Source organism: Panthera pardus, unplaced genomic scaffold (assembly GCF_024362965.1).
Source record: "Panthera pardus isolate Hobbes unplaced genomic scaffold, ASM2436296v1 HiC_scaffold_24, whole genome shotgun sequence".
Classification (NCBI taxonomy): Eukaryota; Metazoa; Chordata; class Mammalia; order Carnivora; family Felidae; genus Panthera; species Panthera pardus.
The window spans coordinates 33,326,098-33,345,538 of record NW_026526810.1 but is presented as its reverse complement, the minus strand read 5'-3'; the positions used below and the strand labels follow the sequence as shown (position 1 = coordinate 33,345,538).

The 19,441-nt window shown below is 37.7% G+C and overlaps 1 protein-coding gene across 3 annotated transcripts in view; it reads left to right on the top strand.

Moving 5' to 3' along the window:
* Nucleotides 1-4,839: 4,839 nt before the first annotated feature.
* TRIP4 (thyroid hormone receptor interactor 4) overlaps nucleotides 4,840-19,441 on the top strand; it is a 64,855-nt gene continuing 50,253 nt past the window's right edge. For 2 of the 3 annotated variants that reach the window (XR_002077992.2, XM_053888961.1), the window contains exons 1-3: nucleotides 4,840-4,982; nucleotides 8,277-8,446; nucleotides 9,796-9,929. Coding sequence is in view for 2 of the 3 variants with exons in the window: in XM_053888961.1 (XP_053744936.1) it covers nucleotides 4,882-4,982; nucleotides 8,277-8,446; nucleotides 9,796-9,929 (405 nt within the window). In the remaining variant the exon portion in view is untranslated. The remainder of the gene's footprint in view (nucleotides 4,983-8,276; nucleotides 8,447-9,795; nucleotides 9,930-19,441) is intronic. The other variant, XM_019441815.2, reaches the window with a different exon arrangement.

The window sequence follows — 19,441 nt, the reverse complement described above, 5'->3', positions numbered from 1 at the left end:
CCGTACCCCCGCAACCAATCGCCAGTGTCCAGCGATGACAGCAACGAGGCTTGGCTCAGTACCGTCCCGTCCATCAACTTTGCAGAAGCTTGTGATTCGTTCCCGCCCCAAGTGGGAGGTGCCAAGGTGCTTTTTCGGGGCGCCCCAAGAGTGAGTGCTAAGATTCTAAGTAAGGGAAATGGACCTGCTTAGAAAAGAAGACCCAGGAAAGACAGCGAGTTACATTTCTTCAAAAGTTACCACAGGGTGAAATCCATGTAATTGACTCCAGGAAGAGAAACTTGAAATGAAGCGGATTTTTTAATGAAAATCAAAATAAAGAACTTAAAAAAAAAAAAAAAAAACCCTCAGACGAACTCTTTCTGCCAGGCCCATAACAAAACAATTCTATGGAATTTTAGAAAAGTAAGGTATTTATGAGGCTTTTCTACGTTTTTAGTCCGTATGGTAACTTGTAACTAAAGAAAAAAAAAACTGAGTAAATTGTATATATATACACACATAAAAAAGAACAAATTAATGAAACGTCTTCCCAAGATCCAAATGGTCTCAGAGTTCCTTAAAAATATGCCAAACGTGCTAAGGGTACATCCCTGGCATACAGTGATTATAAATCTAGAATAGGAACTCAACACTATTTTCTATCCCTATGCCTATCTTCTAATTACAATACCCCTGGGGAGTGATTTTCACTCTCTGAAAACCATGCATAAAACATGATCAGATGAGCTTGCCTTGGGATGTATTTTGTTAAATGCTCACTTGAAAAGCAATCCTAAAAGTGTATGCACGGCATTAATTCTCTCCAATAAATTATGCTTGAACTTTCAGAAAATAGGCTAGTCAGTACTTCAACAGAATCAACAACCACTTTGTGTTTTAGAATTAAAGAATCTTAAAAGATCTAGACAATAGGTGAAATTATATATTATATTACAATTACATTAATCACATTATAATTCAATTAATTAACTAATTATATTGTAATAGCAGGAAATGTATTGGAAATAACCTGTAGCTTTGTCTAAAAACCTTGGAGTCTAAGACTACATTAGAATTCCTACCAGAAAAATCAACAACCCTCAGGGTATTCCTTTCTTCTTTGTCATCACACACCTCTCAATACATAATCGTTCTTGAATGCACATTATTTCTTTTTCAGTTAAAGTGGCTTCTACAAAGGCCTGAATTACTTAATTCAAACTCATTTCCCAGGTCCCTGCAGAGATTAGAACAGCATAGAGAATCTGCTGGTCTTTCTCATAGTTCAGATGCCAAGTGAGTGGCCAGAAATAATTGCAAATATACCTTTGCACACATGAGCAGTTTATTACCATAGCTATGTTTATATGTTTGTCTTTTAATAATAGGGAAGAAAACATATTAGGGTAAAAAATTAGGAAACAAGCAGTGATCTCTAGCAGATATTCTTTAAAAAAATATTTTTAACATTTATTTTTGAAAGAGACACACACAGAGTATGATCAGGGGAGGGGCAGAGAGAGGGAGACACAGACAGAATCCAAAGCAGGCCCCAGGCTCTGAGCTGTCAGCACAGAGCCCAATGCAGGGTTCAAACTCACCAACTGCGAGATCATGACCTGAGCTGAAGTTGGAAGCTTAACATATTGAGCCACACAGGCCCCCTGCAAAAGTTTTTAATTTCAATGTTTACTTTGAGGAAAGCTTCTCCTTTGAGGTTTGCTTTTCCTTTATTTAAATAAAATACAGAGAACTACGTGGTGTGAACTTGAAAATGTCAAAGGCCTAGGGCATTAAGAAAAGTTGTAGTACATTTGTATGAAATATCTGCCTAAACTTATACAAAAAAAAAATCTTTTAAGTCATGTAAAATAGGTGTGCTTGCTTTGCTCAGGCAGAATGGAGGCACCTGGGTGGCTCAGTTGGTTAAGTATCTAACTTCAATTCAGGTCATGATCTCAGTGTTTGTGAGTTCAAGCCCCTCTTTGGGCTCTGTGCTGACAGCTCTACGACTGGAGCCTACTTTGGATTCTCTCTTTCTCCCTCTCTCTCTCTCTCTCTCTCTCTCTCTGCCCCTTCCCCACTTGTGCTCTGTCTCTCTCAAAAATAAATAAACATTAAAATTTTTTTAAATAAATGATAATCACTGTAAATAGCATTGCATTATATGACATATATTACAAACCAGAGATTGCAATAATTAACATATGCCTTAAATAAAAAGAATACCTTTATTCTTAAAAAAAATTTTTTTTAATGTTTATTTATTTTTGAGAGAGAGGGACAGAGCATGAGTGGGATGGAGCAGAGAGAGAGGGAGAGACAGAATCCAAAGCAGGCTCCAGGCTCTGGGTTGTCAGCACAGAGCCGGACGCAGGGCTGGAACTCATGACCTGAGCCAAAGTCAGATGCTTCACCAACTGAGTGGCCCACCTAGCTGCCCCATATTCTTTACAAAATTTTCAACGTTTTATTTATTTTTTGAAAGAGAGAGCATGAGCAAGGGAGGGCCACAGAGGGAGAGGAGGACACAGGATCCAAAGAGGGATCTGTGCTGACATGCTGACATCAGCAACCCTAAGGCAGGGCTTGAACTCACAAAGCGGGAGATCACGACCTGAGCTGAAGGTCAGCTCAATTCAACCAATTGAATCACCCAGGCACCTCCAGAATACCTTTATTCTTGAGGACCTAATAATTTCATCATAATTTATATGATGTGCTAAGCCCTATTGTAAAAAAAAAAAAAATCCTGTCATAGTCTCTGTCTTCAAGAAATTAACATTTAAAATGTTTGTTAATTAATTAACTAATTTAGAGAGCATGCATGCAAGTGCAAGCAGGGAAGGGGCAGACAGAGAGGGAAAAAGAATTCTAAGCAGGCTTCTTGCTGTCAGTGCAGAGTTGGATGTGGTGCTTGACCTCAGGAACCTTGAGATCATGACCTGAGCAGAAATCAAGAGTCGGACCTGACTGAGCCACTAGGCACCCCAAGAGGTTAACATTTAAATTATGGGAACTGAACAGATATAGAAAATGTAGAAGATTTTTATGAAGACACAAAATTTGTATCCACTGTTAATAAATATTCACAGAGAATTTGGGTTTTTTTAAGCTAGAAAATCATATATTTTCCATTAGTAACAAAGACAATCTATACCCAATGTACATCAATACACTTATATGATTTCGATCATTTATATCAGTGGAAACATTAGCATAAAAAGGTGAAGCAGGAACCAATTAATGTAATTGCTCAGTCTAGATGGCCTAATGGGAATGAAGAACCTATAAATGTAAAATGAAGTCAGCCAATTAAATTTATTAATGGGGGCATCTGATGGGCTCAGTCAGTGGAGCACAGCTCTTGATATCAGGGTTTTGAGTTACAGCCCCACATTGGATGTAGAGATTACTTAAAAAATAAAATATTTTTTAAAATATATTGATGAAATATATCAGAGGACGTTAAAGCTCTCCAGTATAGTCTGGCTAAATTTTCATCAGTCCATCGTCCCAGTGGAGTAGAGAGTACTGACACACATGCAAGTTTGGTCTTCTTGGGTTGAAATACCTTTGACTCTTTAAAAATCACTGCAGCGTGGGCAAATAGGTTAAATAGGTGATGGGGATTAAGGAATGCACTTGTCCTGAAAAATTTAACAGAAGACCATGGGGGAGGGGAAGGGGGAAAAAAAAGTTAGGGAGGGAGCCAAACCATAAAAGACTCTCAAAAACTGGGAATAAACTGAGGGCTGATACAGGGTGGGAGGGAGGGGAAAGTGGGTGGTGGGCACTGAGGAGGGCACCTGTTGGGATGAGCACTGGGTGTTGTATAGAAACCAATTTGACAACAAATTTCATATTAAATAAATTTAAAAAAAGGAATGCACTTGTGATGAGCACCAGGTGTTAGACGGAAGTGTTAAATCACTATATTGTACATCAGAAACTAATATAACTGTATGTTAACTGTAATTAAATACAAAATTTAGAAAGAGAAGTCATTGTTGGCCAAAAAAAAGTATTACATAAATTAAAAAAAAAATCACTCAGAATTTATGTCAAAGTTCTTTAAAGCCAAATCATAACACCTGTTATATTACAAGTTTTTCCTCCTGGAGCTTCCTGACTTGTTTTGGCCCTCCTGGAAAAGACCTGGCTCAAAAAAATTAAACAGAAAAAGGTTCTTGCAGCGTGAACCTAGTATTAGACCATACAGAGTATTAATAAAACCACGACCACCAAAGCAAATCCCTGAAGCAGTTATTCTAGCTTGCAAGTGCTATTTTAAATGTTTTGCATAAACTAGAGCAATTTTTTTTTTAAGTTAGTTTATTTTGAGAGACAGACAGAGAGAGAGGGCGTGAGCGAGCAAGAGTGCAAGCAAGCAGGGGAGAGTCAGAGAGAGAATCCCAAGCAGGTCCCGACCTGCCAGTGAAGAGTCCTAGAGCCGGCTGAATCCCAGGAACTCGGAGATCCTGATTTGAGAAGGAATCAAGAGTCCCATGCTTAACCCACTAAACCTTACCCAGGTGCCTCAAAACCAGAACAAGTTAAAAGCTGGCCTCTCAGATTACAGTTTTGTTTTATCTTTTCCTCGACTATAGTTTTTATAGGTAATTACACTGTCTTCTCAACCGAATTCCTGATTCTCGAGTCCTACATCTTACCATGCAGAAAAATCAGGCGCAGATTAGCTCCGGTTCCAGCATAAACACACCAGGAAGCGGGAAGGAGGAGGCGGCACACGTGGGAGGGATCTGTGCTGAGGCGGTACAACCGCGAGGCGCGGTGCAGGCTGGCGGAACCCGCGCGAACGAGGTTGGTGTTGCGAAGGGGACTAGTCCAGTGCAGGACTTAGGGCTGTTGGAGCCCAGCTGGTTCCGGCTGGGAAAAATGGCGGTGGCAGGGGCGGCGTCCCGGGAGCAGCTGGTGGGCTGGTGTACCCAGCAGTTAAGGAAAACTTTCGGCCTGGATGTCAGCGAGGAGATCATGCAGTGAGACTGGTTGGGGTCTGAGGCGGGAGGGACCTCTGGGATGTGCACTGGCTGAAAGGGGAAGAGGGGAAGACTAAAAAGTTGATGAGAGTGAAGAAATATAGAAGGGCTGCTGTGGGACTCTAGGCGCCGAATTTGACCTCCGGCTTTACAGTGCAGCTTCTGGGACAGGGTGTCAGGCTCCACAATCGGTCGGTGGGGCCTTTTTTCTTAGGAAAACTCCAGATCTCTGATAACTAAACCTGTAAGACTGTCCCTGGAGCCAATTTCCTGATAGATTCTGCAGAGAAGGGCCAAGCCACATTATCTTTGCAAAAATTCCTTACTCTGAGCATTTGAGTTTGCCCGATCTGCGTGGTGTTTAATATTAAATAGGACCTGGACTTTAAATGGAGGCGGCTGAAGTAAGGTGCAAATAGCTCCTGACTGAGGAGTCCCAGGTTCTATTTTCTGTTGTCATTTACCACTTTTGGAATCTTGGGCAACTTTTTTTTTTTTTTTTTTTTAATATTGGGCTACCTAATTTTCCTCTCTGTACCTTAATTTCCTCATGTGTAAACTGAATACTGAGCAGAGTTTATCTTTAATACTTTGATTCCTATAAAATGGAGATCGTGACATAATTTAGTATTTTTTCTTTCAATTGATGTAACATATTTGTTGCTCTGCTGCATAACATGCTGTGGCCATAAAGGCTCTTGAGACCATTGGGTTCCACGTGGTTGAGGAATGCTGACTGGGGGAAATGTAGGGTGTTGTGGGAGCACGGAGTAAAGGATTCCCACTAAGATTTGAGAAACTTGAAAGGTTTACTTCAAGGAATCACTTTCACCTGAAAACTAAAGGGTGGGTAGGTGGAAGTGCAGTGTTCAGGCAGAGGGGGAAACTTCTTTAATAGTTGGGCTTGATCAAGGAACTTGCAAGTTTTGTTTTGTTTTTTTTCTTAAGTTTATTTATTTATTTTGAGAGAGAGGGAAGGAGGAGCAAAAAGAGAGGGAGAGAGACAATTTGTGCTGGCTCCGAGCTGTCAGCACAGCCACTTCTTGGCTACCAATAATATAATACTATTTGAACTCATTTCACTTACTAGGTTTTTATAGTTATTGCACAACAGGCTATGATGCCATGTTGAAAGCATTTTTGTGTACATTTCCTGTGTCTTGCCAGGCATTTTACTGAGAATTACTCAGGTGTACTGTACTAGTGTGCTAACTTGAACAATTTGGCATGAATGGCCTGAATTTTTACAGACAGCACAGAACTGTTAACTTCCTAATCAGTGATTCACTTATGGAACATTAAGATTTGTACACAGGTTTAGCAAAATAAACTGTTCTGCAATCTGCATTAGCTCATGTTTTGGATGATTCTGTTTTGAAAGATTTGTTATATAACACATTTAGATGTATGTTGTTCCTTATTATACTTTGTTAAATAGTTAAAATGACATTTATTCAAATGTTACTGGAACTCCATAAATCCTTCCCTGGTAATTTGAATACCAGAGTTAAATGATCCCCTGAGGTTTCTTGCCGTCCTTTTGTAAGAACTCAATAGTAATTAATCTTTTGATGGGATGCTAACTTTGGGGATCAAGTTGATTAAACTGTAAAAGTCCTGAAAAACAGTGGTCTTTTCTTTTTTAATCTGTGATGGTTTAGAAGATGCTCTTAATGATGCCCAATGGCACAGGTTTATTCACCTATAGATCATAACACTGCAAATGCACCCACCACATTAAGAAAATAACCTAGCACATATGCTACTGGTGATGGCAAAATCTCATGATTTTTTTTTTAATGATACAGCATTATTATAATTTTTCTTATATCCCATACCACTATATCTGCATTACAATTTATTCAGATCTTATAATGCTTTCATGGTCTGATATCTTAATTTACAAGTTATTTTTTAAAATTCTTTTCTAATGGTGTAACATATTCACTGTAGAAATCTTAAAAAATCAGAAAAAAGATAAAGAAGGAAACCAAAATTAACCATAATACCACAATCCAGAGATTATCATTGTTTCACTCTTCGTGTTTTTTTTCCTATGCATATTGTAATACATTTTCAAAACATAGGGGAAAAAAGAAAAGAAAAATAAACTCTTGTTAATTGACCATAGTGGTAATTATTTGGGGGTATAAGCTCTGGCCTTTTTTCTACACATGTGTATGTGTATACACATTGCTTTTATAGCAAATGGAATCATATGCTCTGCACTCTATCCTATTATTTCATTTACCATTATAGGAGGGCATTTTCTCAGAATAATAATTATTCAAAACTTTCACATTTAGTGGTAGCATATTACATTTTTGAAAGTCCAAAAACTTGAATTCATTAGTCCCTTTTCCATCAATAGATATTTTAAATAGCTTCTAGTGTTTCATTAATTCAAACAGTGAGGCAGTTAACCTTTGCATAAAATTTTCTGTCTCTTATGTCTTATAAAGTCCTATAAATGGAATTACCAGATTATTTTTAAGGCACTTCAAATATATTGGCCTGTCAATTTTTAAACAAGTTGTACTGACTTGAACTGTTACCCCATTTCACTTTTAGGAACCTTTATAACATTTCCTTAAAAGAGATCTGCTCATTACGATGTGATACCCATCTTGATATATAATTTTTGAGAATATTAAATCAACAACTGTTTAGATTGTTCTATGTACTCATATTTTTAGCAAAAGAAATTTTAGGTTTTATAATATAGAGATTAAGTGATTTGTATTCCTCGGAAAATATGACTGCAGATATGTAGTTATAGGAAGTATTCCTATGTTAAGGACAGCTCCACAAGCCTATCTTCAAAACAGTAATTTAATTCTTCCAACAAGAGGGTTACATAAAGGTTTTATTATGAACAAGGTGTGGTCAGGATCTTTGTCTAATCAAACTTATATCCCTAGCACCTAGCATAGAATTTGGCTTAAAGTAAACACTTCAGTAGCTCAGTCGGTTGAGCATCTGACTTCGGCTCAGGTCGTGATCTCACAGTTCATGGGTTTGAGCCCTGTGTCGGCCTCTGTGATGACAGCCTAGAGCCTGCTTTGGGGATTCTGTGTCTCCCTCTCTCTCTGCCCCTCCCCCACTTACTCTTTGTGTGTGTGTGTGTGTGTCTCTCTCTCTCTCCCCCCCGCAAAATAAATAAAACATTAAAAAAAATCGTAAACACTTTAATGGATTAATGAATAGTTTGTACTACGTCAGTTTATGTTGTGATTATTGAAAGACATAGTATAAACAGTCTTGTTTCAACAACTTCTATTTTTGCTTCCTGAGGTATGTTTTGTCAATTGAGAGTGCTGAAGAGATACGAGAATATGTCACTGACCTCCTTCAGGGAAATGAGGACAAAAAAGGTCAATTCATAGAGGAGCTTATAACCAAATGGCAAAAGAATGATCAGGAGTTGAGTTCTGATGCTCTGCAGCAGTCCTTCAAAAAAGATGGTAAGTGGGGCACCTGGGTGGCTCAGTTGGTTGAACGTCTGACTTCAGCTCGGGCATGATCTCATGGTTCCTGAGTTCAAGCCCTGTATTGGATTCTGTGGTGACAGCTCAGAGCCTGGAGCTGCTTCAGATTCTGTGTCTCCCTCTCTCTCTGCCCCTCCCCTGCTTTCAGTTTGTTTGTCTCTCTCTCAAAAATAAATAAACATTAAAAAAAAATTTAGAGAAAAAGATGGTAAGTTAATATAATTAAGTAATGGGCTGGTTTATAGAACCTCATATTTTCTGTAACTGCTATTTCCTCACAGCTAACTTAAGCAGAATCATATGTATCCGTATTTTTCAGTTCTACTCAAACTGGAATCAATACTGTTTTGTTGAGACTTTTTCAACTTAGAAAATATCACAAAAATACCTGTTTGCAGATAAAAATGTGGTTTCAGAATAGTTTGAAAAATTTATCCATGTTTTAAAAAAACAATTTTCAGGAGTACCTGTGTGTCTCAGTCAGTTAAGCATCCGACTTCCATTCAGGTCATGATCTCACAGTTCCTGAGTTCGAACCCTGCATCAGGCTCTGTGCTGACAGCTCAGAGTCTGGAACCTGCTTTGGATTCTGTCTCCTCTCTGTCTGCCCCTCCCCCACTCAACTCTCTGTGTCTCTCTCTCTCTCAAAACAAATAAACATTGGGAAAAAAATTTTTTTTAAATTTTAGTTATCTGTATACCTGGATGAAAGTAAATGCTGACCAACTTTAGTATGAATAGCATTTAGAAGTAACTATTTAGTTAAAAGATATGAAAGATAAATACCAAACTAAATAATCTAAGTCATTATTATTATATAATCTAAAATATATCAGATTTTAGGGTCACCTGGGTGGCTCAGCCAGTTAAATATCTGACTCTTGGCTTTGGCTCAGGTCACGATCTCATGGTTTGTGAGATCGAGCCCCATGTTAGGCTCTGCACTGACAGCATGGAGCCTGCTTGGGATTTTATCTCTTCTTCCCTCCCTCCCCCTCCCCCCCCCCTCTTTCTCTCTCTCTGCCTGTCCCTCCCTCCCTCTCTTCTCTCTCAAATAAATAAACTTTAAAAATAAAATAAAGTAGCAGATTTTAATTTACTTTCTTAATCCCAGCCAGTAGTCTTTACCATTGACTATCTTGAAAATTATGGTTTATATTTAATTCTGGTTTGAGAGGAAAAGCTAATGTAAAAACCTTCCTGACTGCATATCTTCACTCTAAATATTCAGCATCACCTTCTGTTTATTACCTATCAGTTCACCAATGAATCCCATTATTATCAATCTATATACGTATATGTATAATTTTTTTTTTCTTTTAAAGAAATGTTGGATGGGCAGAGATCAGGAGACCAGCTAAAGAGGAGTAGGAGGAAAGGCAGAAATAGACAGGAAGTTCCTGCATTTGCTGAACCTGACACAACCATGGAGGTCAAAACACCTTTTGATCTGGCCAAGGTGAGTGCTTATAGAATGAATCATTTCCTAGCTGTATGAAAAAGAGGAAGTGACTGATACATTTCAGAGAGCAAAGTGTGCAAATTGTTCTAGAGTGGCAATTATTCAACAAATGCATGAATTTTATGGAGAAAAAGTGATAATGATGATACATTACTTTCTGTATGGTAGATTTTTTTGGCAGCCTGATTTTTAAAAACAATTTTTTTTAAATATTTATTTATTTTTGGGAGACAGAGAGACAGAGTGCATGCAGGGAAGGGGTACAGAGAGAGGGAGACAGAGAATCTGAAGCAGGCTCCAGGCTCCAAGCTGTCAGCACAGAGCCTGATGTGGGGCTTGAACCCATGAATTGCAGGATCATGACCTGGGCCGAAGCTGGATGCCTACCCGACTGAGCCACCCAGGTGCCCCTGGCATCCTGATTAAATAATTATTATAAGGACATCTTGGTTAGAAATGAGATTGAGAAAGATATACATATATACATATATATATATATATCTTACATATTTATACTTATATATATGTATATATATATCTTACACATATATATATAATATATATAATGGAACATATTTGATGAAGTGCACCAAGGCTTCATTTTCAGCATTTTGTGTGTGTGGGTTTTTAATAAAAAAAATGCACAATTATAGCTGTTATTAGAAGAGTGTTCCTACCTTGAGCCATCTGCCATTGCACCATCGTCATCATCATTTAGTGTTTAGAGTTTTTTTCGTATTCTCTCATGGCTCTCAAAATAGCCCTGTGAGGTAAGCAGAAATATTTATAATCAGGGAAATTTGAGAAACTAAATTTCCCAACATAAGGGAATAGTTAATTATGCTGAGATGGCAGATAGGTGATCAAAAAATTCTGAGTGTGATGACCATGCAATAAAACGTGGAAAAGTGTTTGCAAAATAATGTTAAGTTCAAGGGGAAAAAAAAAAGAGAGACTTAAGCCTTTTCCCAAGTGGAATAAAATGAGCAAAGAAGCCTTGTAAGCAAAAGAAAAACACAAATGACCGATAAACATTAAAAGATGTTTAACTTTACCAGTTTGTCACCCTAATTGCCTGGGACTTTATCAGTTTTAGCACTGTAAGTCCAGTATTCTGGGATTTTCCTAAGTCCTAAGCAAACCGTGGTAGTTTGTGTATTAATGTGTTATTGATTGTATTGATCACTAGTAATCAATAAACACATATTAAATCCCTGAGGTATTGCCTATAATTAAAAAAAAAATGTTTAGTGTTTATTTTTGTGAAAGAGAGCACAAGTGGGGGAAGGGCAGAGAGAAAGGGAGACACAGAATCCAATCCAGGCTCTGAGCTATTAGCACAGAGCCCGTTGTGAGGATCAGACTTAGGAACCATGAGATTGTGACCTGAGCCCAAGTCATATACTCAACCCAATGAGCTACCCAGGTGCCCTGCCTATAATTTTAAATTGCTAAAGATTTTAAAAATAGAATACTCAGTGATGGTGAAGTTGTATTAAAACAAGAGCCCCTGTACACTACTGGTGGCAATGTTAATTGGTTTAAACTCTTTGGGGAACAGTTTGGTAGCATACATCAAGAACCAGAAATGTTCCTATCTTATTGACTTGTTAATATGACTTAGAAATTTAACATAAGAAAGTAATCAGAATTGCACACAAAAGAACTATTGAAAATGTGAACTGATCTGTTTAGCAGTAAGAGAAAGACTAAAATTATACTTCCCTCATTTGATGGAATATCATTCAACTAATAAAATTGTTCACCAGAATATATCATTTGGGAAAACATTTGTCATAAAATATTGAGTGACAAATGTGTGAACGAAATACGTAGGTTTGATTTTTTTGTGTTTAAAAAAATTTTTTTTAATGTTTACTTATTTTAGAGAGAGAGACAGAGAGAGCCAGCATGAGTGGCAGAAGGGCAGAGAGAGAGGGAGAATCTGAAGCAGGCTCCAGGCTTCATTCGGCTCAGGTCGTGATCTCATGGTTAGTGGGTTTGAACCCCACATTGGGTTCTGTGCTGACAGCTCGGAGCCTGAAGCCTGCTTCAAATTCTGTGTCTCCCTCTCTCTCTGCCCCTCTCCTGCTCCTGCTCTCTCTCTCAAAAATAAATAAAACATTAAAAAAAGGTCTTTTTAAGTTTTTTTTTTTTTAATTGATTTTTTGCCTTTAAAAAATACTTGGAGCGCCTGGGTGGCTTAGTTGAGTAGTTAACTCTTGATTTCAGCTTAGGTCGTGATCTCACAGTTGGTGGGATCAAGCTCTGAGTCCAGCTGCAAGCTGAGGGTGGAGCCTGCTTGGGATTCTCTCTTTCTGTCTCCCTCTTCACCTTTCCTGCTCATGCATGTGCTCTCTCTCACAAAAAACAAAAAAAAACTTACTCTATACACACACAAACATTTTCACGTGCACACACATAGAAAGACTGAAGGAAAGTGTTAAAAATGGTGTTTCTTCAGGTGTTATGACAATAAATGTTTTAATTTTTCCTCTTTATACTCTATTTTCCTCTTTATACTATATTTTCTATTTTTTTTTACTTTTTTACAATGAACAAGAATAGCCTTCCTAAAAACCAGCTTCATTGAGGTGTAATTAAATACTTATGTAATTGTACATATTTAAGATATACAATTTGATAAGTTTTTTAACCATCTTAGTTTTTTAAATGTATACTTTAGTAGTGCTAAAAGTATTTTCATATTGTGCAATAGATCTCCAGAACTTTTTCATCTTGTAAAGCTGAATCTCTGTACCAGTTAAATAGCTCTCCATTTCTCTTGCTGCCAGTCCCTGTCAACTACCATTCTACTTCCTCTTTCTGTGAATTTGCTTTACATCTAAATGGAATCAAGCAGTATTTGTCTTTTTGTGCCTGGCTTATTTCATTTAACATAATGTTCTCAAGGCTCATTTATGTTGTAGCATATGACAGAATTTCCTTTTTTTTTTTTTAATTTTTTTAATGTTTATTTAGTTTTGAGAGATAGAGTGTGTGAGCAGGGGAGGAGCAGAGAGAGGGATACAGAGAATACAAAACAGGCTCCATGCTGTCAGCAGAGAGCCTGACATGGGGCTCGAACTTGTGAACTGTGAGATCATGATCTGAGCCAAAGTCGGGTGCTTAACCGACTGTGCCACCCAGGTACCCCAATTCATAACATATTTTATATTTGCTTCGGGTCTTTTCTTTTTTCCTTTTTTTTTAAAGTTTATTTATTTATTTATTTTGAGAGAGAGAGAGAGAGAGAGAGAGAGAGCAAGCGAGCATGTGTGCAGGGGAGGGGCAGATAGATAAGGAAAGAGAATCCCAAGCAGGCTCCGTGCTGTCAGTGCAGAGCCCAACTAGGAGCTTGAACTCAAAATCCATGAGATATGACTGGGCTGAAATCAAGGATCGAATGCTTAACCAACTGGGCCACCCAGGGGCCCCAGGTCTTTTCTTTAAAAATGAATGAATGAATGAATGAGGGGTGCCTGGCTTGCTCAGTCAGTAGAGCATGCAGCTCTTGATCTCAGGGTTGTGAGTTCGAGCCCCATATTGGGCATAGAGATTACATAAAATAAATAAAATAAATGGACCCTTACTAAGAATGTTGAAATTCTCTTTGTTCTTTCTACCCAGTGGTTCTTGATTTTGCCCCCCCAGGAAATGTGTCTGGCAGCATTTTGGCTGGCACAGCATGGGGCAAAGGGGTACTACTGCCATCTAGTGAGTAGAAGCCAACGATACTGTTAAACATCCTACTTACCATAGGGCATCCTCCACAAAAAAGAAACAGTAGTGCTTAGGTTGTAGTCAGGTGCTTAACCGTTGAGAAACTAATACACAGTTGTGTTTCCTCCTGCCCTACAGATGATTACTATCTTGAATTTGGTGTGAATCTTAAAATCAGTAGTCTATTTTTTCGTATATAGGAATATATTAACAGCATATAGTATAATATAGTATAGTATAGTATAGTGTAGTATAGTACATTTTTAAAATGTAAGTAAATAGACGGGGCACCTGCATGGCTCAGTTGGCTAAGCCTCCGAACTGATTTTGGCTCAGGTCATGATCTTGGGTTCGTGAGATCAAGCCCCGCTTTGGGCTCTGTGCTGAAAGCCCAGAGCCTGCTTGGGATTTTCTCTCTCCCTCTCTCTCTGCCCCTCCCCTGCTTATGCTCTCTCTGTCTCTCTCAAAATAAATAAATAAACATTAAAAAAAGATAACCATAGTCCATACCTGGATGGCTGCACTATGGAATATTAAAAAAAAAAAAAAGTAGGCTAATAACATAATGTCATTTTGCAGATGCTTTTTAAAACTTTTTGAGAACAATCTGTGGTATACATAGATTTTATTTGTTTCTCTTAACTCAAGATTCCACTGATTCAATTTCTCCATTAAGTCATAAATGCACTTTTATCTTGTTTATAATAGTTTGCTGTTGTGAAAACTGCAGTGAACATTCTTGTATGTATTTCCTTCAGGTACATTTGAGAATTGTTAGTATTTACCTGTTACTAGAATTACTGGGTTATAGGCTTTGTTAATTTTTCTTTTATTGAAACTACCAATTTTTTAAATTATTTTTAAAAGTTTTTTAAAAATATTTATTTATTTTGAATTTTTTTAATGTTTATTTATTCTTGAGAGAGAGAGCAGGGGAGGGACAGAGAGAAAGGGAGACACAGAATCTGAAGCAGGCTTCAGGCCCTGAGCTGTCAACACAGAGCCTGATGCGGGGCTCAAACTCATGAACCATGAGATCATGACCTGAGCTGAAGTCAGACGCTTAATCAACTCAGCCACCCAGGCGCCCCTAGTGTTTATTTTTGAGAGAGAGAGAGGGAGAAAAAGGTACCATGAGTGGGGGAGAGCAGAGAGAGAGAGAGAGAGAGCGCGAGCGAGACACAGAATCTGAAACAGGCTCCAGGCTCTGAGCTGTCAGCACAGAGCCCAATGTGGGGCTTGAACTCTGAATGACAAGATCATGACCTGAGCTGAAGTCGGATGCTTAACTGACTGAGCCACCCAGGTGCTCCCAGTTAATTTCTAAAGTAGTTGTAACAATTTCATCCTCCTATCAAGGTAAGCAATTTCTCTTTTCTGCTTCTTTGCCAGTGTTTAATATTGTGAGGCCTTTAAAGTTTTGCCCTTTTTTAAATTCTTGTTTTTATTTATTTATTTTTTAAGTAATCGGTATACCCAAAGTGAGGCTTGATCTTAAAACTCCGAGATCATGAGTCACATACTCTATTGACTGAGGTGTTGACTAGCCAGGTGCCCCAAGTTTTGCCCATTTTAAGTATAAGAAATAGTATTTAATTTTGCTTTGCACACACATGAATTCTAAATAGAGGCTCTGTCATTTGAATAGTTTGTTGATTTGTTTTTGATTTCCATTTTTTTTGGCCTTTTGGATCGTCATGAACTACTTATTCATATTCTTGATCTGCTTTTCTGCTGAGTTGATGGTCTTTTTCAAATTGTTTTATGGGAGTTCTTTATTCTATATATTACTTTAATACATAGATTTTTTTTTTAATTTGTTTATTTATTTTGAGAGAGAGAGAGAATGAATGAATCTCAAGCAGGCTCCTCACTGTCAGCACAGAGCCCGACTCTGGGCTTGATCTCTCCAACTGTGAGATCATGACCTGATCTGAGATCAAGAATCAGGCACTTAACCAACTGAGTCACCAAGATGCCCCTTATGTACTATTTTTTTATTATATGTGTTGTAGATATCTGCTGGTCTGTGTTTTTCGTTTGTGGTATCTTTTGACTCACAGGAATTTTTTTTTTTTTTAATTTTTTTTTTTTTTAACGTTTATTTATTTTTTGAGATAGAGACAGAGCATGAACGGGGGAGGGGCAGAGAGAGAGGGAGACACAGAATCGGAAGCAGGCTCCAGGCTCTGAGCCATCAGCCCAGAGCCCAACGCGGGGCTCGAACTCACGGACCACGAGATCGTGACCTGTGCTGAAGTCAGACGCTTAACCGACTGCGCCACACAGGCGCCCCTGGAATTTTTAAATCTAATGTAGTCAAATATATTGATCTTTTTCTTTGTTTTATGCTTTTTATAGCTTATTTAAGCTTTAAGGCATTTTCCCACCCTGAAGTGAAAAATATATTCTCCTAAATTTTCCTCTAATAGTTTAAAAGTTACAACTTTCACATTTAGGTTTGTAATCCATCTGAACATTATTTTGAGTAATTTTTTGTATTACTCTTATCAGTAAAATACTTGTTTTTAAAGTAGAAGTATTGGGTTGCCTGGGTGGCTCAGTCAATTAAGTGTCCGACTTCGGCTCAGGTCATGATCTCACGGTCCGTGAGTTCAAGCCCCGCGTCGGGCTCTGTGCTGACAGCTCAGAACCTGGAGCCTGTTTTGGATTCTGTGTCTCCCTCTTTCTCTGACCCTCCCTGTTCATGCTCTCTCTCTCTGTCTCTGTCTCAAAAATAAATAAATGTTAAAAAAAAAAATTTAAAAAAAAATAAAGTAGAAGTATTACATAGACATGTGTAAATATATATTTTATAAGTGGTGACTGCAAGTGTATAGAATCTTAATGTAAAAGCAAAATTCAGACCATAAAGAATATTTTCTGGTCAGAGTTATCAAATAATGGATAATAATTTTTTTTTTCTTTTAAGTAAGCTCTGTGCCTAATGTGCTGCTTGAACTCACAACCCCAAGACCAAAAGTCACATGTTGAGCCAAACAGGTGCCCCACGTAATGGATAAAAATTTTAAAGTCTTATTTTGTTCTTTTAAAAATAGTCATGAAATAATAGCATACAATACATTAATGAACTTTTAATAAATTAATTTTTAACATCCAGGAGAGAAAGTTGTTGAAAACAACATGAAAACCATTATCTATGTTTTCTCCTTTGAGTCAGTTTCCTCAGGATGCTTTTTCACAAATTCCAGTTCAGTTTTTAAAAATTTTGAAGTTGTTGATAAATATTTTTTAAAACATTTTTTAATGTTTATTTTTGAAAGAGAGAGACAGAGCGTGAACAGGGGTGGGGCAGAGGGAGAGGGAGACACAGAATCTGAAGCAGGCTCCAGGTTCCAAGCTGTCAGTACAGAGCCCAACGTGGGGCTTGAACTCAGGAATCATGACCCGCAAGATCATGACCCGAACCAAAGTCGGACGCTCAACCAACTGAGGCACCCCATTAAATATTTTAACATTTTATATTGCAATCTTTTTAAGTGTTTCTTTTTTATAATCGTTTAATCTTTTAATCCATTTAGCCCTATGTTGCTTTAGTCTGTTTGGTCAACTTACTCATTTACCAATCCACATTAAAGAAGCTTGCTTTGACTATGCAATGTTTCTACAGCTACAACCTAGCTTTTTAGTTAAGTAGATGCCAATCTTAGTTTAACAAAGTATTTCACTGTTTTTACTAATGGATCTTAATGAATAAGGTACCTTGGTGCTTGTTGTTATATAGGTTTCAAAAGGTAAAATAAAAACCATGGTTCACTCATAACTTCCCAGGTTTGGGTAGGGAAAGATCTTCAAATTAATAATGACTTAACTTTTGATTTCATATCTCTTAATGCTTTAAGAGCAGTTTATCCCTCAACAACCTGTTTCTGAGTCTGTATTTAATTCTTAAGTATTTTCTACTCATTAAGCAAACTTGGAAAATGATTTTGAAAAAATGGTTTATCTCTTATACAGGAATTTCTTGTTAGAGCTGCAGTGTATACTGAATTCGTGAGTTCTGAACCATTACACATAGGAGAAATACAGGATTAGGTTTCTGTGAGCATCTGGTCGCAATTTTATCAAACATTCAATACATAACCTTATTTTATGTGTGTTTCTGTTTAAAGACACTTTAATATATCTTGTTGATTTATTAACATTGAACTCAGAGCCAACAGCACTATAACTTATGCCTGAAAAAAGCTTATCTAACACATCTATTTAAGGTACAGCCTTCTTGTGCTTAGGAATACTAGACAACATGTAAGCACTATGCATGGGACCATTTTAAATATTAGGATCATCAAGAAAAAGCACAAAAATGCAAAAAAAGTGATAATAAATAGACTGAAAATAAGACACTTGTTTACAGCGTGACAGCTGAAACAAGAAAGCAGATCATTCCTTCGCTCGGCCTTAGCGGGAAATCTCTACATTTAGAGGCTCAGATTTTTTGCCACCCTGCTCATGTCCACAAATGGTTGTAAAAGCACCTAGAGTATTGATTTGGGGGTTACAAATAGATTTTAGTTAGTAGGCAAATTCATAGACCTGGAATCATGAGTAATGATCAAGCTGTGTACTGACAGTTCCACTTTTGGTCTTGTAGGTAAATCTGTCTCCATGTTCTATATGCAGTTCATTTGGTTATTTAGAAAATTCAGAAAATTGTATTGCATGTCTACTGTATGTCAAGAACTGATTTAGGCATTATACATTATAGCAGTAAATAAAACACTCTAGGTTTCTATGCTCTCCTAGAGGTTACATCTTAGTGGTTCAAAGGAAACATAGAAAAGACAGTTGGAAAAAAAATTAATTATAGATTATCAAAACTGCCATGAAAGAAATAAAAAGGGCAATGTGATAGGCAGTAGTTGGTAGGAAGGGAGCTAGTTTAGGTAGAGTATTCAGGGAAAGCCTTTCAGAGGGAGTGAAATTATAGCTCAGAACTGAACAATGAAAAGGAGCCCTGGGGCGCCTGGGTGGCTCAGTCGGTTAAGTGGCCGACTTCAGCTCAGGTCATGATCTCGCGGTCCGTGAGTTCGAGCCCCCCGTCGGGCTCTGTGCTGACAGCTCAGAGCCTGGAGCCTGTTTCAGATTCTGTGTCTCCCTCTCTCTGACCCTCCCCTGTTCATGCTCTGTCTCTCCCTGTCTCAAAAATAAATAAAACATAAAAAAAAAAAAAATTAGAAAAAAAAAAAAGAAAAGGAGGCAGCATATAAAGAGATGGGTTAGGAACCATGCAGATTGAGAGAATGACAAGTGTAAAGGAGAGATGGAGACAGGTGTTTAGCAATTATCAGAAGCCTGTGTGGCTGGAGCATAGTGAACAGGGGAAGAGTGATATGTAGGAGAGATTGGAGAGCACCTGGAGGCCATATGTAAAGTTTTATAGGGCATTATAAGTAGCTTGGATTTTATTCTAAGCACAATGGGAAGGCAGTGAATAGTTTTAAGCAGTGCAGTGATAGGCTATGAATTTTCTTACTTGTCCTGTTCTTCCTTTTTCTCCTGTATTTCTCAATATGTACTCATTACCCATTATGTATATGGGAACTCATCAAAGCACAGCCCTCAAATACCTTATGTTAATGTTACTGGATAATTTAATGGGAGTCAAATACAAGTTTCTGCTTAGAGATTTTAATCTTCTCACCATGATCACTGACAGCCAAAAATATAATTGACTAGTTTGAAAAATGGCAGCCTGCTAGATTAGATAAAATCTTTAGCACTCTCTTAGATTTTAATTTTTACCTAAGTTGACTTCTATGGTA